At 42.4% G+C, this 23,884-nt stretch overlaps 1 protein-coding gene across 2 annotated transcripts in view; it reads left to right on the top strand.

Annotated features, from left to right (window-relative positions):
• Nucleotides 1-21,843, top strand: part of Klhdc10 (kelch domain containing 10) — a 49,414-nt gene extending 27,571 nt beyond the window's left edge. For both annotated transcript variants that reach the window (XM_051151784.1, XM_051151785.1), the window contains 8 exons: nucleotides 9,405-9,626; nucleotides 11,167-11,321; nucleotides 13,842-13,990; nucleotides 15,939-16,023; nucleotides 16,711-16,777; nucleotides 17,186-17,233; nucleotides 19,254-19,393; nucleotides 21,185-21,843. In XM_051151784.1, coding sequence (XP_051007741.1) covers nucleotides 9,405-9,626; nucleotides 11,167-11,321; nucleotides 13,842-13,990; nucleotides 15,939-16,023; nucleotides 16,711-16,777; nucleotides 17,186-17,233; nucleotides 19,254-19,393; nucleotides 21,185-21,394 — 1,076 coding nt within the window. In that variant the 3' untranslated portion in view covers nucleotides 21,395-21,843. The remainder of the gene's footprint in view (nucleotides 1-9,404; nucleotides 9,627-11,166; nucleotides 11,322-13,841; nucleotides 13,991-15,938; nucleotides 16,024-16,710; nucleotides 16,778-17,185; nucleotides 17,234-19,253; nucleotides 19,394-21,184) is intronic.
• Nucleotides 21,844-23,884: the final 2,041 nt, after the last annotated feature.

The following is a 23,884-nucleotide window of genomic DNA, read 5'->3' as shown; positions in this document are numbered from 1 at the left end:
AAAAACAGTTTCATAGGTTCTGTTTTCTGTAACTAAATCCGACATATTCTCAAAAGAAGTTTCTACTAATTAACAGTATGGCGTGGTAAGAACAGATCTGGTGTATTGAATCACTAGATTTCATCATAAAGTAGTAAACTGAAAGTATCCACCTACATTCCTCAGTTCTCTAATGTCATTAAAAATGGGGGAGAGTAACTGTATGACCTTAGGCAAGCGCATCCTTATTTATTTCCTTATTTGCCTCAGTTTCCTATTTTTAAAGCTAGGATGGTGTTAATAGTGCCTATTTATAGAGAGAAATATTAAGAAAGAATATTTGCAAGGTTTTTAATTACATTTAGAAACACTAGTTAATGTCAGCTGCTGTTGTTTTTATTGCTGTAATAATACCAGGAATTTTGAGGAACTTCAAGGTAGTTAAAAGCAAATGGATGTGGAAGATGGAGCTCAGCACAGAGCACTTGCCTACATGAGTACAGTTCTCAGTGCTGCAAAGCTGATTGAAAACTAGACATGGTATCACATGCCTTTGTCCTCGAACTTGGAAGATGGAGGCAGAAGGGTCAACATCAGCTATATGGTGGGTTTTGGTACAGCCTGGGCTACGTGAAGCGGCTTTAAAAATGGAATTACATCAATTGAGAAACCAACACTGAATTTATAATATAGTCCAAAACAGTGTTTTTGATGTATGTTAGATACCAGAGAATTTTTGTTTGTTTGTTTGTTTGTCTGTTTTGAAATAATGTCTCATTATTTAGCCCTGTCTGGCCTGGAACTTACTATCTGTACCTGGCTGGCTTGAACTTAGAGAGATCTACCTGCTCCTTGCCTTCTCCATACCTCCCACTCCTACCCCCCAGACACGGTTTTTCTGTGTAGTTTTGGTTGTCCTGGAATTCCATGGGCCAGGCTGGCCTCAAACTCAGAGATCTGCCTGTCTCTGCCTTTGCTTGCGAGTGCTGGGATTAAAGGCTTGTGCTACCACCTCTGGGCTTGCCTCTGCTTCTTGAGTGCTTAGATTAAAGGTATGTACCCCCCATATCTGGCTTCCTGGTTTTTAGTTTAGTTTTTTTTTAAAGACTTATATATATAAAGACTATCTCAAGATTTCTTGCTGGCCTGGAACTCATTATATAGACCATTATATAGATTCTGCCTCTGCTTCTTGAGTGCTGGAATTAAAGGAATGTGCCACTATACTTAGTTTGATTTTTTTTTTTTTAAACTAGTATTTTTTTATTTTATATCTATTTAAAGCAGGTCTCATTATAGAGCTCTGGCTTGCCTGAAACTTACTGGCCTCAATTCACAGAGGTTGCTAGATTAAAATTACGCTTGATTTTCATTTTATTAATGACTAGGTAGTCAAGCTCATAGACACTAAAGGGAAACTTGATTTGGAAGACTTAAGATGAACAAATGAAACATTTTGCCCATGGTAGAAACAGGTTGCGAGGAAGCACTACGGAACTTTAGGAAGTAGTGAACTGTTCACTCAGCAGGGCTTCTTACATGCAGCACAGACTGCTAAAGATGATTGCAGTCAGTGGTCTCAGGGGAATTATTTTGCTGATAAATTCTGCTGTGCGGGGAGGTGTCAGAATAAGTAAGAGATCTGAAATTTATGCTGTACATGAATTTTGGGAAAATTAATTAGATACTTCCAGTAACGAAGTCCAAAATGAGGAAGATTTGAATATATGAATTAGTGCATGCAAACTCGAGTAAAACTTAGCCATCAGGCAAAGTAAGTATAATTGCAGAAATTTCTAGTAGTATAGAGGAATTATGTGGATATGTGTGTATACATATGTATTACATTCTATAACTAACATTATGCAAGTTGGAAGTAGTGCTAAAGTCTCACTATTTTTCTCACTTTTTTTTTTTTGTTTGTTTAATGAATTAAAAAATGCTGTACATGCCCGAGGACCAGTTTTGATCCCTCAAAATTGAGTAAACACCAAGGGGCATAGTAGCAGGCTGCCTGTGATTCTAGTTCTGGGAAGGTCGAAGGGCAGTCTGGCTGGTCAGAATTAAATTGAAAAACCTTTCCTCAGTCAACAAGATGAAGAGTGATGAAAACTCCCGGAGTCAGCCTTGGGCCTCTGTGTACACACACCTATGCCCTCACATTTGTACACAGATGCATACACAAGCTAATTAAGGAAAATTTGATATTGAACTACATAGGTGAAAAGTGATCACCCTTATTTCAGGGATTTGTAAAAATCAGTTTTTAAGAAAGACATTTCTCAGACGGGCAGTGGTGGTGCATGCCTTTAATCTCAGTACTTGGGAGGCAGAGGCAGGAAGATTTCTGTGAGTTCAAGGCCAGCCTGGTCTACAGAGTGAGTTCCAGGACAGCCAGAGAAACCCTGTCTGGGGGTGGGGGGCAGGGGAAGACATATCTCTAGAAGAATGTATAAGAGTCTGGAGTAGACTTTTACTGAAAGGAAAATTCCAGATGGCCAATTAACATAAAAAGTGCTCAATTTCGTTGGGCATGGTGGCATATGCCTTCAATCTCAGCATTCTGGGAAGCAGAGCTGGAGGATCTCAGTGAGTTCAAGGACAGCCTGTCTACAGTGTGAGTTCCAGGACAGCTAGGAGTGTATGTAGAGACCCTATCTAAAAAGAAAAAGAAAGAGAAGAGAAAGTGCTCAATTTCAACAGCAATGAGAAAGATGTGTGTTGTAGCTTGAGTTAGGTTTGCAGACTAACAGGACTTCTTCAAATGCAGCAGAGACTGTATGCCAAGTACTGGGGCACATGTGGGACTGAGGGGCTCTCATGCTGCGTGTGACTGGAAGTTGTTAAACATATGGTCTCCTCTAATAAGGATTTCCTTTAAGACTCAGAAATTCCAATCTGGGTTTATAGCCAACAGCAGTGTGGCCCCCTGTGCACCTGAAAACATGTATGAGGATGTTTATATCAACAACATTAAGAGCCACAGCTCAAAATCACCTAAATAGACATTCACCGAACTGGACTGAGTAAGTAAACTGGGCTGTGTATTCTACAGAGAAGTGTTGCCTAGCAGTGGGAATGAGCAGACCACACCCACCATTTTCAACAGCACAACACGGGGAGCCTCAGAGCAGTCCTAGGCAAGAACCTGAAAGAAAACGTATTCTTTTTCTTGAGATGGTTTCCCTGTGTAGCCCTGGCTGTCCTGGAACTCACTGTGTAGACCAGGCTGGCCTCAAACTCCGAGATCTCTGCTTCTGCCTCCCAAGTGCTAGGATTAAAGGCGTGCGCCACCACATCTGGCTACTATATCATTTTGTTTTACACTTCAAATAGTATTTGGGGATGCATAACAATAAATAATGTATAACAAAGCTATAGAGAGACTGCTAATTTTATGATTGACAAAAATTAATGGGATTGGAGAGATGGCGTAAAAGTGAAAAGCATTTGCTGCTCTTGCAGAAGACCCAGCTTTCATTCCCAGCACCCAGATGGCAGCTCATAATAATCTATAATTCCAGTTCCAGATGATCCTATGCTGCCCTCTGACATTTGTGGGCCCCAGGCACACACATGATGCCTGTACATGCAGGCAAAGTACTCATACACATAAATAAAATAAATCTAAAGAGAAAATTAATTGCCTCTAGTAGTGAGGAGGTGAGTTGGAGGGTGTGATGAAGAAGGGCAAGCTTCTGGGAGCTGGCAGTACCTACACTAATAGGTTCAAAGGAAAAGTGTGACACCCCCCCCAATATAAAACCTAACAAAATATAAGCATTCATTTTGTTAAAATGTATCGCACTATAGCCTTATATGTGTGACTTTATGTATGTAACATTTCAATGCAAACTCTATTTTTAAAACACACTCTTTTCTGATAATGAACAAAATTCTTATGTATAGTGATTATTTTATTGGTAGACCATTAAAAGAAACCAAGAGGGAATGCCATATTTAGTGGTCCAGAAATCTGACTAGCATTCTCACGGAATTAAATTAAGACTAATCTATTCAATGTCATCTCTACTATTCAACCTTGTTTTGTTAAATTTTAGCTAAATGAGTAGAATAAACAACAACAACAAAATTATTTGCTGGGACCTGGGAGATGGCTCAGTGACTAAGAGCACTTGACTAAGAACCTAGTTCGGTTCCCAGCACCCAGATGGCAGCTCACCACTGTCTGTAGTTCCAGTTCCACAGGATCTGATGCCCCTTTCTGATCTCCTTAGGTACTAGGTGTAGGTATGCACATAGTATATATGCTTACATTTAGGCACTCGTACACATAGAAAATATATCTTTTAAAAACGTTTTGCTGGGCTGACCTCTTGGGAGGCAGAGGAAGAAGATGAAGAGTTGGAGGTTGTCTGGATAAGGTGGTACATGTCTTTAATACTTGCACTGAAGAGGCATAGATAGGTTTTGATGAGTTCAAGGCCAGCCTGATGTATAGAGCGAATTTCAGGCCAGCCAGTGCTATAGTGAGATCCTGTCTCAACAAACAAAGAATTGGCCCAGACTACATACCCAGACTCTGTCGCAATAAGGGAAGAGGGGAAGACAGTAGTGCTGGGAGGGGTGTGTAGCTCAGGTAGTAACATACTTGCTTGTCGCGCATGAAGTCCAGTGTTTCATCTGGTGTGATGACCCATACCTGTAATCCCAACATTCTGGAAGTAGAGGTAGGAGGATCAGGGGATCCAATCATCCTAGGCTATGTAGAGAGCTTGAGGTAATCCTGGGCTACCTAAGACCTTGTCTCAAAGAATAAAATATACACTTTTTTTTTGGCAGGGGGAGGATATATACTTTCATACACATATTTAGGAGTATAAATTGGTCCAGTTCAGCTACTGGAGGAACAATATGGCTTTACAATTGTTTTATCTGTAAACACTTGAAATGCATATTCCTTTGACCCAAAAGTTCTATATTTCCAGATATATATTCATACATTTTCATACGAATATGTAAAAGAAAGTTTAATTATGAGAACATTGGGAACAGCCTAAGTATCTACTGTATAATCTCAAACAGCTAGCTGGCTTCTGCTACAAATTCAAACCCACTTCCATAGTTAGAATCATAACTCCTGTTTACCCCGGGTTAGAGCAAATGCCTGACCCAGGAAAGAAGATGGCTTGGGTGTCCAGGACCCACGGCTACATGTCTCTTCTGGCTGTTCAGATCACCCAGCATGTAGGTTCATTTTCCATTTTTTTTCACGTCTACATTTGCTTTTTTTATTAAAAGTATTTACATTATTTACAGTGTGTGTGTTTGTGTGTGTGTGTGTGTGTGTGTGTGAGAGAGAGAGAGAGAGAGAGAGAGACAGACAGACAGACACGCACACACACACATGCACGCACACACACACATGCACGCACACACACGCACACACACACACAGAGAGGGAGGGAGAGAGGGGTAGCTTTCGGGGACATAGTTCTCTCTTGCGATGTACACTCCAGAGGTTGGATGCTGGTCTCCAGGCTTGGCTGTGAGCATCTTCACTGCTGAGCTCACTCTGAAACCCTCCCCCTCTGTTTTCTCATGAGAGTTCTGGAACCAGGCACCCCAAACCTGTGGATGATTTTATTAGCAGAAAACTTTGGGTGGGGCATTCAGAGACTTTAGACTAAAACCTAATCTTATTTTGTCAGGTTGAGAATCCTGTGCTATATGCCAGATGATGAAAATTAGTGCTTGGTTCCTGTGGCATTGCCTGGACAAATTCCTGTGATTTATTAAAAATGAAATGGGTTTCTGATATGTGAGTCACTGTTGGGCTGGGACAGTACGATGGACGTGTGTGGAGAGGAGTAACGTTCTCAGTACAGCTGTACAGGCTCCTTGACAGACTGTCCAGCACGGATGAGGTGTTCTTTACACAGCATAATAATAACAATTAATTATTCTATTTAATTAGACTAGACTGTGAGACCAGCAGAAGTTAGCCCAACACTATCTGATAGAGATAAGAGCTACAAATTTAAAGTTTTGTAGCAGCCACATGAAAACAAGGCATGATGGTATTTTTAGTCAAGCCATATCATTTTAACATATCATTAACACAGAACTAGTAATTTTACATTCTTCTAGGGATGCTAAGTTGTTGAACATGAATCCCAGTTTGGCCTAGCCACATTTCAAGTGTGGCCAAGAATTACTGTACTGTGCAGGGCAGAGCTAGGTTATAAGCCCCAGAGACAGCATCGCTGGCCTGGAGCCTGTCATAGTCACAGTTCACAGCTGCTCTGCAGTAATATTTGGAATTACAGTGAATGAATTGATACATTTTATGTCAGATCATCTTGACATTTTGCCTCAGTATTTGATCCACGTGAGTTATGTTCATCACAAAGATAGTTTGGAATACGTTCTCTGCTCTGTGTGCAATGAGAGAAAGTTCTAGAATGGTACTGTATTTCTTTTCATATTGGCCCAAAATTTGAAAACTTAAAAATTATCTAATGGCTCTTAGAAACGAAAAAAATAATAACATTTTAGAGGTTCTCAGTTTTTCTGTTGATGGTAGCAACTATTTTTAAGTTGGTATTGTTAATTCCTAGATACATTTGTAACTTTCAAAGATTATCACAAAATCCAACACTTGTCCCCTAGATCACACTCTTCCCCTCTTCTTTTTTTTTGGTGCTGGGGTGGAAGCCAGGCCTCACACATGTTGAGCACCTGCTCTACTGTCCAGCTCCATGCCATCTATCCCTGCCTCCGTTTACTTTGGCCTAAAGTTAAACTCACGGAAACTTTTAGATGTGCTGTGTTTTTCCAGCTGTGTCAGGTATTATGGGTGATGCAGGATAATTGTACGTGCTGTTTGCTATTTAGGAACTTTTACTCTGTTTGCATTAGAAAAGCAAACAGACGAGATGGGTAGTGAAGAATCAGTTACAAACTAGTTCATTCTCAACTTTGTTCATGTTTTCTGTGAGCCTTAGGCTAGGTCATAGAAAAGTGAATGCACATACATTTCTCTTCCTCAAATAGCTTACTGCCATCTGGAAAGATATGCACATAAGCCAGTGAACATTTAAAAATAATAATCTGTGGGGAACAGTGATACCATGTCCAGCACAGATGAGAAAACAGATTCATTGAGAAGTAGTGGCTTCCACAAGGTCCTGGTTGAAGGAACTGGATTCAACGTAGTTGTCACGAGAGCCCTTGCTCAGGCCTGCACAGCACACTCTCCTGTTGCCACTGTTCCAGGAGGGGACTTGATTCTTCACTTACAATCAGTCACAGCGCAATGTGAATTTGCCAGCTGATTGCAGTTGCCTGGAATTACACATATTCACAAAGTTTACAGCACTCCCATCTTGATAACTGTGAGCCGGAGATCCCTAAAAGCATGGTATGGGGAGACATGGAAGCATTTCTCTCACTAGAGACTCACAGGGTAGGTGGGCTAGGCCAGTGTCAAAGAAGGACTTTAGGCTTGCTGAGCACTGAGGGTAACCCAACCCTAGTGAGTTAAGTGAAAGGGCTTTGAGGTGCTTGACCCAGGCCTTAAAGAACACAGGCCTATGGCCGGGTGTGGTGGCGCACGCCTTTAATCCCAGCACTCGGGAGGCAGAGGCAGGCGGATCACTGAGTTCGAGGCCAGCCTGGTCTACAAAGCGAGTCCAGGACAGCCAAGGCTTCACAGAAAGACCTGTCTCAAAAAACCAAAAAAAAAAAAAAAAAAAAAAAAAAAAAAGAACACAGGCCTGACATGGACCAGAGTGGCTAACAGGGTCATTGTTGCTTTGTTTTTCGTTTTTTTGGTTAAAAAGGCACAAAAGAGCCAGGGTAGTGGCACACGCCTTTAATCACAGCACCTGGGAGGCAGAGGCAAGTGGATTGCTGTGAGTTCAAGGCTAGCCTGGTCTACAGAGTGAGTCCAGGACAGCCAAGGCTACACAAAACCAAAAAAAAAAAAAAAAAACAAAGGCACAAGGTTGGTAATAAATACTTAGTAAAGCATATTTATTAGATGTCTAGCAATGTCCTAACTAGTAATGAATGACATACTAGTATCAGTAGCACATGAAAATAGAGGTGCCTTTAGGGTAACAGCAGATAAAATATCATTTTAGTCCATATTGTATTTTAGCTTGTTTGGTTCTATAACGATTCAAGGGTTCATGTAGACCACTGTGAGAAGTTGTAAGGATAATAGAAACAAAAAGTAGTGGGCTTTTCTTCTCCCTTGAAAATTACCTCAAAATAATTTAAAATGAACTAATATATGTGTATATAATTTAATCATTTATTTATTGTGTACCAGCTATTAAGCCAAGGACCGTTAATATGCTAGACAAGTACTCTACCCACTTGAGCAGTATCCCCAGCCTTCTCCCCCACACTCCCCCGCCCCTTTTAAAATTGAGACCGACTATCCCTAAATTGCATAGGCTAGTCTTGAACTTCTGTTCTGAGCCCAGGCAGGCTCTCCTGTCTCAGCTCCCTGAGTAACTTTGATTACAGGCCTGTGCCACAAGCCCTGGCTAGTTGATGTAATTGAAACTTGAGAAAGATCCTGTGGCTGCGGCTCTAGCGAACGCTTGCCAACCATGCATGAGACAGGTCTGATTCCTGGTATCATAAAGAAAAATATTTACATTTTAGAACTTGCCTCTTTCCTGTTTGCCAAGTTATGCTTTTGTTTTGGGAGGGGGGGGTTCTGGGGTCCTATCTAGAAAATACTGTCCTCACCAGTATCACAGAACAATAAGTGTTCCAGAGGTCAGGTCTTATTTAGAGTTTTTTATTTTTTACCATTTTGAGTTTAAGCTTTTTTCCCCCCATAAATAGCTTTTCTTAGTAATAATTTTGGGCAGAATATAAGATGTTCTTTGGGATAAATACAGGATTTTCTTTGAAAAGTTTTGGAATGGTATTCAAAGAATTTTGCTCTGACCAACATGAGAGCCAGTTTTCTTTTTAACTGTATACTTACATGTATGTGTTTATTTAGGCATGACTCATTCATGTTTGTGGTTGCTTTCTCCAATAATCACAGTTTAATCTAGTTTGCCTGTGTTCTCCCCTAAAAAGTAAGGAAATCTGACCTCTGACCTCTTAGCCTCTGAAGTACCAGGCCTCTCCTCTTCCTTTCTTGAATTCCATATCGTCAGCCATTTCCTTGAGTTTATCATGCTGTGTCACCTTTCCTGGGAAGAATCTCTCTTAGTCGTTGAGATTTAAAAATTATATAAAATAAAAATGGAGACTAACTCCCTAAAATCTTAAGTAGTCTGTGTGAGTGTATAAAATAAACTAAGTAAATGGCATATATATTGTGTTAGGAATCCCTCCCCGACTCCCTTTTAAAGTTCCAATGGTTGTTACTAATTTTGTTTATACTCTTCATCTGTGGACCACTTTTGGAAAAGTGTCCTCTTCTTCTTTAGGCCACAGACCTCCCCCAGCTCGCAGTGGACATCGTTGTGTGGCAGATAATACCAATCTCTATGTGTTTGGAGGGTATAACCCAGACTATGATGAGTCGGGAGGGCCGGATAATGAAGACTATCCTCTCTTCAGGGAGCTTTGGAGGTATCACTTTGCAACAGGTGTTTGGCACCAGATGGGCACAGATGGCTACATGCCCCGGGAATTGGCATCCATGTCACGTAAGTGCCAGCAGTTCTGAAGTTTTGACTTTGTGAATTATCTGAAATGGCAAATTCAGTGTCACTTGTTCTTGTTAATAATGCATGCTCTTGTGACATGATTAAGTGTTGTCACTGAATAGGTCTTTCACTGATGATAATACAGGATGATGACTCTGAATCTCTGAGTTCCAGGGTTTGGATCTAACTGTATCATATTAGATTGCTAGATGAGTGTTAACTTTATTTATCTGTAACATGAAATTAACAACATCTCAGGGGGTTCAGTATAAAGTAGGTAGGAAAATGTAGTCGAAATGAAAAACTGGAGTTACAGGTATGGTAATTAATAGCTATTAAATGATGGCCTTCACTTCTTTACAGAACCACTGTGATACAAGTTTCTACAGTGATTGCTGTTGTACAAATGAAGAACCCAAGGTTTCAGAGAGGCCCTAAGAATAAATGGCTATGAATACATGTTCTGAAGCCGGACTGCCTGGATTAAATCCCAGCTCTCACTAGGAAACCCTCAGCAAGCTATTTAAACTGTTCTTGCCAGGCATGGTGGTGCATGCCTGTAATCCCAGCACTTGGGAGGCTGAGTCAGAAGAATTGCAGTGAGTTCAAGGCTAGGCTAGCTTGGGCTACATAGTGATTCTGGGGCCAGCCTGAGCTACATGGCAAGACCTTATCTCCTGTAAACAAACAGAAGAATTAAAAAACAAGCACTTGCTACTTCTGTTTGTTTTTCATCTCTAAAAATGGAGGTTGGGCTCATTGCTTAGTGGTGGAATGCACCAAGCCCTGGACGCTGGCAGAGCCAGAGAGGGAAGTAACAATGAAAGAGAGAAGACAACAGCACTTACAGTTCCTCCCTCACAGGGTTGTTGTAAGAATTAAGTATGGAGGCTAAGGAGCTTCCCTGAAGTCGCACTAGAGTGAGGTCCAACTTGAGACTGTGCAGACTGTTATCTTCTACACTGTGTGAGTCTAAGATTGTGAGGAAGTTGGGGAGCTAGTGAGATGAGAGGGGCAGATGGAGGAGGGAGGGAAGAAGAAAGGGAGGATTGTATGTAATGTGGCAGACAGAAAAGATAAAGATAGCATATCAAAATTGCCTACAGGATATTGGTGTTTCTTTTTATCTAGCAGAGGATTAAACAGACAGAAACCATAGTATTAAAATATAAAGATCTCCTACTGGGTCTTTTCAAGGCAAAGATGATAGACCATTTTCCTTTGGTTTGCTGTGTATTTGAGCTGTCTTGAACAGAACTGGTATTCTGCAGTTTGTGGATTGACATTGGTATGCACACTGCTTTACTTAGTGAATTCTATAAGTGCATTTTGCCTGTGTGTCATACATCTAGCAGTGAACCATGTGAGACAATCCATACAGTATGGATTAAGCCACTTCATAAAATTCTATAGTTAGGAATGAGTGATCTTAGTAAGGTCATTAAAGTAGACATGTTTGAGCTTTTCAGATGGTCTGGGTTCATGGGGCAACATTACAGAAAGCAATTGCGTAAGTGGAATGTGTATTCTTTCTCCCCAGTTGTGCTGCATGGAAACAACCTGTTAGTGTTTGGAGGTACAGGCATCCCATTTGGTGAGAGCAACGGCAATGATGTCCATGTCTGTAACGTGAAGTACAAGAGATGGGCGTTACTCAGCTGTCGGGGGAAGAGACCCAGCCGTATCTATGGACAGGTACTAATCTGAGCCCAGTGAATGGTGAAGGTCTTTGTTTCGTGTGTTTCTAGTCTAGTGGCAATGTCAGAATACAGTGCTCCCGTTGTTTCAGTGGAGATAGAACTTGATGGGATATTTCATCTTTCTGGTATAAAAGTATACCGTTCTCCCTCTTGATTTCACCATTCTTTGCTGAGGGAGGATATTTTCCATGTGCAGGCTAGAGGATAGCCTCAGGTATTGCTCCTTAGGAACTGTCTACCTTTGTTTTTGTTTGTTTCTATGAGACAGTGTCTTTCTGGGGTCTGGGGCTTGCTGATGAGGCTAGACTGCCTGGCCAGCGGGTTCCAGGGCTCGGCCCGACCTTGCCTCCCCAGCACTGCTTTTACAAGCGTACATCACCATTTCTGTCTTGTTTTGTTTGTGTTTTATGTGGGTGCTAGGAATTGAACCCAGGTCCTTATGCTTGTACAGCAGCATTTTGCTTACCAAGCCATCTTCTCAGGGCCATTATTTACTTCTAATCCAGTTTAAGGTCAGGAGCTAGATCTACTTGGAAATGTCTTTAAACTATAACAAGCCCTGGCGTAAGACTGAGCTTTAGCATGCTCTGATCTGATCTGATGATAGGGTTCTGTGAAGAACTTTATCTCCTAAGAAGTGTAGCTCACTAAGAGACTGAACATGAATCTGAGCTAAATTAAATCTAACACATGTAGAGACTATGTATAGGTCAGTTTAACCTTTGGTTTGTAAAGTTATATTCAAAAAGATAGTGGGCTACCTACCATAAACAGAGAATTCGAGACCAGTGGCTGAACTTAGAGTAGGCACTGTTTGGCATCTGGCTCAGCTGTGTGGCACGCAGGAGTGATTAACCCTATATGAACTCTGACTTTGAGGGACACATTCTAGATGACTCTGTCCCAGCACAGGAGCCACTCAGGCTGAGAGTGACCATAGAGGGGAGTGTGTGATCTTACTTTGAAGAGGAGTCTGATGGGAAATGTGTGGGAATGCCAGCTCTGGGCTTCATGCTTTTAGACCGATGCCAGCTGATTTCTCTCCTTACTGCTTCCTAGGAGTGTTTCTCTTTAGACTGCTTAGAAGAGGAGCAGCTTTCAGTGGAAATGCTCCTGTCCACTCTCCCTACATTCTTGACCTCTAGGAGTTATCTCCCAGATACCTTTATAGATAGAACCAGCAATACTTTACTTTTGTAAAGGCGAAGATAAGACAGCCCCCGGGTTCTATTACAGATCTGGCCATCATGCTTTTGTGGACACGCTGCTCTCACATGTTGCCCGGGCTGCTCTCAGTTGTTGAGATCAAGTGACCCTACTGCTTCAGCCTCAGGAAGAAGGGGGCTTAGAGGCGTGTGTTAGATACCTGGCTTTCAGGTCTTTTTTTCTTAACCTTTGAAAACTTTTGTTTATTATTAATGTTACCAGCGTGTGTGTGCACACATGCCACACAGCCCACGACGGGTATAGGTCAGAGGACGTTTTGGGAGTTGCTTGTCTCCCTTCTCCGTGAATCCTGTGGATGAGCTCAGAACTCTGTGGTGTCAGGCTTGCAAGGCCAGCACTTTTACCCACTGCGTCATTTTGCCAGCCCTTTAACTTCTAATTTTGATGGAGTGAGTTTGTTTTTTGTTTATGTGTTGGTTTTTATTATTAACCTTATTAACACGAGGTCTCACTATGTAGCTCAGGTTAGCCTGTAATGCCTCAGTCTCTTGAGTACTGGGACATAAGCAAGCACCATTGCACCTGAGTCCAAGTCTGATACTTTATCTTATTTTAGATTTATTTTATGTGTATACATGTCTTGCCTGCATGTATGTGTGCTACATCTGTGCTTAGTGCCCACGAAGGCCAGAAGAGGGTGTTAGGTCTCCGGGAACTGGATTTCCGGGATAATTGTGAACCACCATGTGACTTCAGTTCTCTGGGAAATCAGAAAACACTGCAGCTACTGAGCCATATTCCTACTCAAGAGTCTTAAAGGGTTAAGAAGAAGAGGCCAGGCAAGTGGTGGCGCGCAGGCCTTCATTCCCAGCACATGGGAGACTGGCAGGAGTGTCTCCGAGTTTAAGACCAGCTTGCTCTACAGATAGAGTTCCAGAACAGCCAAGGCTGTGCTGAGAAGCCCTGTCTCAAAACAAAACAAAACAAAAAACTCCACCAAAACACTAAAGAAAAGACAAACAAAACCCAATAAAGAAATAAACAAACTGAGCTGGAGAGATGGCTCAGAGGTTAAGAGCACTGTCTGCTCTTCCAAAGGTACCGAGTTCAATTCCCGGCACCCACATGGTGGCTTACAACCACCTGTAATGAGATCTGGTGCCTTCTTGTGGTGGGCAGGCACACATGTGGGCAGAATACTGTATAAATAATAAATAAATCGTAAAAACAAACAAACAAAAAAACCCAAGGAAAAACAAAGAGGAGAGAATTTGATAAAACATGGTTGGAGGCATCTACTAAGTCTCAGTTCTGTAATAAAGCGTTAAGAAGTCTTCTCCTTCTACAGGCCATGGCCCTCATCAATGGCTCCCTTTATGTCTTTGGGGGAACAACTGGCTACATCTACAGCACAGACCTGCACAAGTTAGATCTCAACACCATGGTGTGGACACAACTCAAACCAAACAACCTGTCCTGTGACCTGCCAGAGGAAAGGTAGGTACTGAGCTGATTGACACTTTAGTCTTGGGGGGATTTGACCTCTTCCAGAGCCTTGGCAACATGCAGAAAAAGTAGCTAACTGGCACCTGGGTCCAGATCAGTAGTAAAGAAAGGTCTGTTGGTGGGAATAGTGTATTTATAGTATTTTAAGATGTTATTTCTGTGTACTTTTTAGTCTTTCAGTAGTAAGAAGCTAGTAATGTTATGAAGGAAACCAGTGGTAGCCGTTACCACTGAGAGTCACAATGAGGGTCAGTGAGTACTGACTGGAAGTCAGTATTCCCTCTGTTTAGACTAATTGGGTGTCTTTTGTTGTTTTTTAGCAACATGTCGACATTTGCTGTACTCTAGGTGTCCTTCCTTACAGTATGATGCTGCTGGGCTAGCTATTGCAGAGTTCCTGCGAGGGCACATGGGAAGTAGCCATTAATGCAATTATTTGGATATAATTTACGCTGTGAACACTAGGGCCTTTCAGAGAAAGGAAGACAAAGTATTTTCACATAGCTGTCGTCTTTGAATCATTTTATGGACATGTCTATTGTTGCCAATGGGAGGCAGAGGCAGGAGGATCAAGAATTCCAGTTCTGAGCCCACACCTTTAATCCCAGTCCTGGGGAGGCAGAGGCCAGCCTCAACTATAGAGTGAGTTCTAGGACAGCCAGGGCTATACAGAGAAACTCTGTCTTGAACACCACCCACCCCACGGAAAGATCCAATTCTGAGGGGCTGGAAGGATAGCTCAACAGTTAATGTGACTGCTCTTCAGAGGTCTTGAGTTCAATTCTCAGCACCCATATAGCAGTTCACAACCATCTATACCTGTAGTCCCATGGGATTCACTTCTCTCTTCTGGTGTGCATAGTACATGCAGACAAAACACCCATATACATCAAATCCTAATTAAAAAAAAAAAAGAATTCCGCTTTCAAAAGAGCCTGTATTAATCAGGGTTCTCTAGAGGAACAGAAGTTATAGGATGAATACACACACACACACACACACACACACAAACACACAGAATTTATTAGAATGGCTTACAGGTATTTGTCCAACTAGCCCAACAAATCTGGTAGTTGTTAATTCCACAAGGCAGGATGTCTCAGCCGGTCTTCATTATACACCAGAACCCTGAAGAAGTAGGCTCAAATGCCAGAGAAGGGATGGGCTCGCCAGCGCCAGTTAGAGCAAGCAGGCACAGGGGAGGCGTGGCCAGATTAAAGGTGGATCTTCCCAGTTCAAAAGATCTGCATTAAAAGTGGGTCATTCCACTTCAAATAATTTAAGAAAAAGCCTCCACAGTATACCTAGCCACTTGGGTTTTAGTTAATATACTCAAGTATATTATTTAGTTAATATACTCAGGTATATCAGATATACTCAAGTTGACAACCAAAAATAGCCATCTAAACTTAGAGATAGCTAGGATTACCATTTGAAATTGGATACCTTCTCACTCAGGTGTGTCTGCATATCTGAAAGTTTTTTGTTTATTATTTTATTTTATTTTTGGGGACATGGTTTCTCCGTGTAGCCTTGGCTATCATGGAACTTACTTTGTAGACCAGACTGGTCTTGAACCCAGGAGATCCACCTGCCTCTGCCTCCGGAGTGCTGAGATTAAAGGCGTGTGCCACCATGCCTGGCATGTCTGAAAGTTTTAAACCTGGTTGCAGCTTATTTTATGTGGAGCTCATTTCCTTTTCAGTTAATAATGTGAAAAGAACTTCTGAATGGATTAGCTATCTTTATTCCTTATTGATTGTATCCTAATGCATTTCATGCATATTCTGTAATTCATTTAATTCACTATTAACACTTAGGTCGCTTCTAATAATTTGTCATCATAAATAAGGGTTAATATTTAGTTAATAAAAACCTCTCAGCTAAACCTTAGGAAGGTCATTTTCACCTAGTTAAATATTTTACTCGATATTTTCAGGTACAGACATGAAATTGCTCATGATGGGCAGAGGATTTACATCTTGGGAGGCGGTACTTCCTGGACAGCCTATTCCTTAAACAAGGTACTTTTTTCTTAAAGAAGTATAAGGTTGTGGGAAAAGACTGGGCAAGGCATGTATGTGTCTTACTAGTCGATGTGATTCCGTTAGGGACTTGAGTGTTTGAGCAGCTTCAGCACTTGTTTTGTGATGGCAGTTCTCTGTGACAGAAGGTTTAACTCAGTGGCAGTCACAGCCATCATGTGCTGAGAAGTCTTTATGAGCTTGGTCTTGGGTAGGGCGGGAACTAGAGACTGTAGCAATTAGAGCTGGAGCCAGGCTCCTCAGACTGTCACATTCTTGTCAGCGCAGCGAGTCTAAGCACAGGCATAGGGAGGACTCCACACCAGACTCCGGAGAGTCAGCCTCCTAGGGGCTTTTAGTCATCTGTCCCCAAGGCATTTCAAAATACCATAGTTAGACATCCCAGAGGAGGTCTGGATCGGGTGACAGAGCCCCTGGCCTGCTGTGGAATTGAAGTGGCCTGTTGAAGTCCTGCCCCACAGCCTTACCCGTGCTGCTTCGCACACTGCGGAGCTGTGCGAGCTCTGGAGCAGCACACGGAGAGGCGCATGCGCTTCTCTCCTCGCTCTAGCTTTTCCTTCTCACTTTTTCTAAAGGTGCTCTTAAAAAGTTTGCTTTTAAAATGTGCTTTTGTTATAACTAAGATTACAGTTATTTACTTGTACATCTTTGTTTTTTTTTTCCAAGATCCATGCATACAACCTTGAAACAAATGCATGGGAGGAGATTGCAACAAAACCTCATGAAAAAATAGGTAAATTAAAAGTATTGATGCATGTCTTTAACAAATGTCCTTTATACTTGTTTTTTGGAGGGGAGTAAGGGTAGTTTGCTGAGCAGAGAGATTTTAGCAGGGATCATTGAGTTATGTGGCACAGGTGGAGAAAATGCACGTGAAATAAGAAATGGGGGCTTAGGAGCTGGAGAGATGGTTCGGTGGTTAAGAGCACATACTGCCCTCCAGAGGACCTCAGCTCAGTTCCCAACAGCAGGCAGCTCACAGCCACCTGTAACTCCAGCTCCAGGGGATGCGGTTTCCTCTGTTGAGATTTCTTTGAGGCACACACATGTGGTATGCACAGACACACACACTCACATAACAGTGAAAAAACCCTGTTGTTTTCTATGAATAATGGAATTCCTGTATTTATGTGTTTGACAGGTTTTCCTGCAGCCCGAAGGTGTCACAGTTGTGTTCAAATAAAAAATGGTATGTAGTCTAAATAAAGTTTTGATTTATTTCTGTAATCATAGCTGCTGAGAATGACTGATTTCCTAATTAGCTCCTCAAAGGGGGTGTATAATTTTGGACAGCACCTATTTCTTATCATTTAAATATAAAGAGAACTCTAGAGAGTTTTGCCTCTTGGCAGTTTTCAGAATGTAAGTGTAGTTTTCTGTCTGGACTCTGAGTTAAAAGAACTCTGAAGCTGATGACAAATAAACTTGCATTGTGCCACTGGATCCTTCACTTCACCTACGGCTCTAACGGACTGAGTCTTTACACAGCAAACCTTGGTGCCCATTGTATTAACATTGTCATAACTTCTCCAGAGTATTATAACATGAAATCTGTTCTGCTCTGTCTGATGGCAGAACTCTGAGTTCATTCTTTGGGCCTCCTATAGCAAAGGCCTTATATGACTTTAGAAAGTGGCAGCTACGTTATCTAAGTATGATTTTGAGGACATTTTGTAGTTTAGTTTAGTTTTGTTTTAACTTTTCTCTATGGTGTTTTGCCTCTGAGAGTGCCAGATCCCCTGGAACTGGAATTACAGACAGTTGTGAGCTGCCATGTGGGTGCTGGGAATTGAACCCAGGTCCTTTAGAAGAGCAGACAGTGCTCTTAACCACTGAGTCATCTCTCCAGCCCCAACATTTTGTAGTTTTTGTAGTTGGATATATTTCTTTGAATACCCTCCCTCCTCCCGACTCCTGGGAGGAGTGTATGCAAGAACTTGATAGCCTGTATCCTTTCAGCGTCCTAGTTCAGATTTCAGTAGTATTATACGCCATTTTATGTATATACAGGGACTTTTAAAAATTACATTTCTGCTTTCTGGATAAGATTTATAGGTAGTGACACTATTCTAATTTGCCTGTGAGGATAGAGGAGGTATGCTTTAAAGTTTTTCTTAATCCTAGCCAAAAAAAAAAACAAAACAAAAACAAAAAACTTTTCTGGTATATTTTATAGTTTAATTAAATATTGGCTTAAACTTGGTCAAGGCTTGAATTAGCCATTTGCTTTCTGGGAGCCATTAACTTCTGGGCCTTTAAAAGGTCACGCGGCCTTTACTACAAGTTCATCAGTAGTTAAGAACTAACTGACCCCGAGCTATATAGATCAAATGAGCTTCTGCTATTATGGCTGAAGACAGCCTGGAAGAACTTATTTTGTGGCCCCAGATTGCATATCGCAATGAGGATTTCTCTAAGGTAAAACCTCTGTGTGGAGGCTGTTCGTCTCTAGGACTAAAAAAACACATGCTTTTTCCAAGATGGTACTCAAAAGAAGAGTTTGGAAACTGGTCTGTAGCTTTTGTTTTTGTCTTTGATTAGTGTTTTCTTGACTAGTGACATTTTTAGCTTCTCTTGGAAACTGAGAAGAGGTAGCTAGCCTGCTCCCTCCGGGGAATCTCCCTGGTGCTGCAAAGCCACCTTCCCTCAGAGCAGGGTCTTTCCCTAGACCACAGCTTATTTATTTCCAGCCTCTCTCTTTCCTGTTTATTCACTTTCTGTATCTGGAACCTAGAAATATTTGAATTTGAGAACCTTGACATGATGCCTTCTTGGAGGCTGGCATTCTTTTAACATTTTTTATTTTTTGGTTTTTCGAGACAGGGTTTCTCTGTGTAGCCTTGGCCATCCTGGACTTACTTTGTAGACCAGGCTGGCCTCGAACTCACAGCAATCCACCTGCCTCTGCCTCCCGAGTGCTGGGATTAAAGGCGTGCGCCACCACGTCTGGCTCATTTTTTTTTTTTTTTATAATTTATTTTTATTTTATGTGCATTGTATATCTGTGGGTGTCAGATTTTGGAGTTACAGACAGTTGTGAGCTGCCGTGTGGATGCTGGGAATGAGGCTGGCATTCTTACTCCCCGTGAGCTGTCCCGCTCGTGTTGAGGAATGGCCCACCTGCCAGCTAACCATGTGCTCTCCGTAAGACATGCTGTAGCTGCGACTCATTTCCCTTGTGTGCTGTTGGCTTTCTCCGTTCGTGACAGATGTCTTCATTTGTGGGGGCTATAATGGAGAGGTGATCCTGGGAGACATCTGGAAGCTGAATCTGCAGACTTTCCAGTGGGTGAAACTCCCCGCTACCATGCCAGAGCCAGTTTACTTTCACTGCGCAGCTGTCACGCCTGTGAGTTTTTGTTCTCATATCACTCTTATGTGGTTGTAGGTGGTAAGGAGGAAAGATGCAGATAGCAACAAACTTTGATTGTAAAAAAGGAGAGGAAAATACTATCACATTCAAGTTTAAAAGAGCAGTCAATATAAATGTATGGGAAATTCAGTATGTGGTATTTTAGGCCCTGACAATCAATTCTAAGCTGTTTCCTAAGAGGGCAGAATGATGTTACCCTCTGTTATCATATTAATGAAGAGACTGCCAAGAACCTTTATCTTTATCTCTGTGTTACCAGCATTTGGCACTTTGAATACTTAGTATACATTAAATTTAATTTTTAATAAAAAATTGTTTGTAGCCAGGCGGTGGTGGCGCACGCCTTTAATCCCAGCGCTTAGAATATCAAAGTAGAAGGATCCAGAGGGTCCTAGAAACCTACAAGTAGAACATTATGATAGGCAGATTTGGGCCCAGGGGTCCCGCTCACACTAAGGCACCAGCCAAGGACAATACAGGCGGTAATCTTTAAACCCCTACCCAGATCAGGCCAATGGACAGAACATTCTCCACAGTTGAATGGAGAGTGGAGTAAGACTTTCACACGAACTCAGATGCCTCATATTTGACCATGTCCCCTGGAGGGGGGGGCGTGGTGGCACTCAGAGGAAGGATAGCAGGATACCAAGAAGAGACTTGATACCCTATGAGCATATACAAGGGGAGGAAATCCCTCTCAGGAACAGTCATAGGGGAGGGGAATAAGGGGAAAATGGGAGGGAGGGAGGGAAGAATAGGAGGATACAAGGGATGGGATAACCATTGAGATGTAACAAGAATAAATTAATAAAAAAAAAAAATCCCAGCACTTGGGAGGCAGAGGCAGGTGGATCACTGTGAATTCAAGGCTATCCTGGTCTATAAAGCGAGTCCAGGACAGTCAAGGCTACACAGAGGAAACCCTGTCTCGAAAAACAAAACAACAACAACAGTTGTTTGGAGTTGAAGCTAAAACACACAATAAACCAGGCAATGGTTGGTAGCATATGCTTGTAATCCGAGCACTCAGGAAGCAGAGGCAGAGCCGGGTGTGGCAGGTGCATGCCCTTAATCCCAGCACTCGGGAGACAGAGGCTGGTGGATCGCTGTGAGTTTGAGGCCAGCCTGGTCTACAAAATGAGTCCAGGACAGTTAAGGCTGCACAGAGAAACTCAGTCTTGAAAAAAACAAAACAAAAAACAAAAAACAAAAAAAAAACAAAAAAAAAAAAAGGAAGCAGAGGCAGGCCGATCTCTGATTTCAGGGCCAGCCTGGCTTACAGAACGAGTTCAGGACAGCTAGGGCTACACAGAGAAACCCAGTCTCAAAAAACAAGACAAACAAACAAAAACACAATAAAAGCAAATTATAAAACAAAACTCTAGAACTGGCCATGGTAATCCTGACACTCAGGAGCCTGAGGTGGGCAACTCATTTGACCTTAGGAGTCCAGTTGCAGCTAAGCAGTGCATGAAACCTAATGTCAAAAACAGAGTAGCCCTTAGTAGCTGGTAGTTATACAAGCACTCTTGGTTTCTGCATAGGTTCCAGATCAGTGAGGATTTCGTCTGTCGTGGGTGCGTTGAGCCCAGCCTGGTGGTTTCACCAGCGCTGTACCTGGTTTGCATCTCCAGCCTGAGGGGTTTTGTTTCATCCCACTTTAGTTAGTTAGAGCTATGCTGGTCCCTTTGCTTGCTGAGTCTCTGCCTTGGTGGCTGTTTCTCTTCCATTTGAACGTGTCTTCTTTTAACTGCCATTTGCTCATAGGCTGGTTGCATGTACATTCACGGAGGAGTGGTGAACATCCATGAGAACAAACGGACTGGGTCACTGTTTAAGATCTGGCTGGTGGTACCTAGCCTGCTGGAACTGGCATGGGAGAAGCTGCTCGCGGCCTTCCCCAACCTAGCAAACCTCTCCCGAACACAGCTTCTGCACCTTGGACTCACACAGGAACTCATCGAGCGCTTGAAATGAGGATTTCTGGACTGTTCATTGATACTGGAAATGTTAATTTAAAGAGACTCCTTTATTTATGGGCAGTGTAGAGTGTGCTACAAAGAGGATTGGTTACCCTGATCAAGGCCTTATTCAGAAAATACATCAGATGCCTTTCTGTGAATGGGTTTAAGTTTATGGACATATCACTTTCTCATGTGCTTTCTTCTTTGCTTCTCTTCCTCCTGCCCTAATGCACCCGTACTTATGCACTCCCTCTTTCTTGATGGAGTTGAGGGAATACCTGAAAGTACCTTAATAATGTTAAGAATCAAGAGAGGTAATTTGTTGCTTTTTTTTTTTTTTTAAATTCTGAACATACTGACCATGTCAGCTAACACTACAGATTAAAGCATCATCAGCAACAAACACAAAAGTGTAAAAAGCCAGCAACAACAAGAAGTAGTCTGGGAGATAGAATGAGAACACTAACCCTGATAGTCTTGCGGGTTATTCTTAAGTCTGATGTTGAATTAGTGTTTCTGAGATGTGTCTGAGTGGCTGAATGTGCAGCAGTGGGGATGACCTGGTGTAGAGATGCCTAGCCATGAGGAGAGTAGGCAGTTCAGCAAGGCTTGATTAGTGAGCCCCCTCAACCCTGCTCCCCAGGGTAGCGTTGGCCTGCCAGGATTTAGTGTGTCTGTCACCGTTACCCTCTGTTGTTGTCTTTCAAATTAAATGTATGGCATCAAGTTCTTTCCAGGCAGCTTTGAACCTCCCCTGCACTTACTAATGGCTTTAAATAAGCTCTTCATGGCTAATTGTAGATCTTCAGTGTGTGGTGTAAAGGTCAAAGGGCAGTAGAGTAGAGCAAAGCACTCTCACCCTTCAGCCTTACTATCTTAGCTTCTGCTTGGGGTGATGGGCTTTGACTGGCAGAGCAGCTGTTTCTTTTTTAGAACTTGTTTCTTTTTACTCTCTGGACCATGTTCGTGCATTTTCTCAATCAGTTGGTTCTCGATTCCCTCCTGAGCTTGTTGCGTCCTTTGCTGTCTGCTTCAGGGTGCACGATGCTGTAAGTGCCTAGGAAGAGGGTGAAGGGTCTTAAGGGAAAAGGCACAGCTCGTCCTTCCTCAAGAAGCAAGTGTCATTGGAAGAACCAGCAGAAGGAGTGACACTGAGGATCATTTGCCTTTTTTGGTGAGAGATTTTAGTTCTGGTTTGGTTTGGTTTGTTAATTCTATAAAGAAAAGTAACCTAAGTTTTCACTTGTTTTGTCCCCAGACGGCTAGAAGCATTGGAGGAGTTACTTGTGTAAGCTTGTGGGTATCCATGGTATAGTCAAGGTGCTGGAGGCTGCAGGAGGGTGCAGCCAGACTCCCTGCAGGCCCTTTCCAGAAGAGACTTGCAGGAAATTTCAAACACATTTTCCCTTTAAGTGCCTCTTTTTTCACCTAGCTTTAACATTATTCTTTTTCTTTTAGTCCAGAAGAGATCTCTTTAGTTTGTATGGAGTTATTAAAATCACCTTTGAGTTAGAGTTAAGAAGTTCCTGCCCAGTGTGCAGCTGTAGGGAGGTCTCCTGACTTCTGCTTCTAGCAGGGCTTGTGCTCTGTCCACACGGGTTACGTTAGTGGAGCCTTTGCTCTATGACCCTGAAGAAGCACATATTGGTGAGTTTGGGTCGTTTCTTGGGAATGAGAAATGGACCTGCTCTTCTAGGGGTCCCATCCCCAAATCTCACACTCCCTGTTGGTGTGGCTTTTACTTACTGCCACCCTGCTAGGTGTGCTCCTCAGAGGAGCCCTCTCCCGAGCAAGGCAGCCTGAGCCACTTTGTGCTCAAAACTAACTCCAGGCCAGATCTCTGGACACGTGGTGGAGATGTATCCCAAACTAAATAAGCCATGTTTTCTAGAATGACAGAAGGATTTTTTGTCATTGGTTTATATAGGGACCAAAGACTGAATGTTCAGCCTCTGTGCTTTGATACCCATGGTCCTTGGAATATAAAAAGGCCTCTGGTTCTGTTATTCCAGAAAGCTGTAGAGAGGGGTCTGCTTCAAGCCACACTTGATGGTAACTTTTTTAAGCCTTTTGAAGGCAGTCTTCTTTGAGATAGAGGAGGCCTGACATCAATGCCCTCTGTATCTTACAAGTACATGTTCGGTTTAAAGTGTCTGAGTAGAACACTAGTGAAAGTGGTGCAGTGAGCAGCTGTTCACACGCACATGTTCTGGATGCCAAATGACTGTCGTTAAGGACTTAGAGGAAGGTGCCTGGATTTTTTTTCTCTAAGGGTCACCAGCATTTTGGTTTCTCTGTAACCAGCACTTGGATTCCTAGTGTGGGGAAGGCTCTGATGCCTGCTGCTCCTCTGCCATCTTCCTGCAGTCCTGGAAATGGAAGTGCAATATGTAGAAACATATGGTCTGTACAGATTATGTAGGCGTGATGACTATAAAGTGGATACACTACTTTTTGTACCTGTCTTGGGCAAGTTCAGCTTATTGCTGTAGAATGAATTTTG

This window comes from Acomys russatus, chromosome 10, assembly GCF_903995435.1.
Source record: "Acomys russatus chromosome 10, mAcoRus1.1, whole genome shotgun sequence".
Lineage (NCBI taxonomy): Eukaryota > Metazoa > Chordata > Mammalia > Rodentia > Muridae > Acomys > Acomys russatus.
The sequence above is the reverse complement of the archived record's forward strand: the minus strand, read 5'-3'. Positions and strand labels throughout refer to the sequence as shown.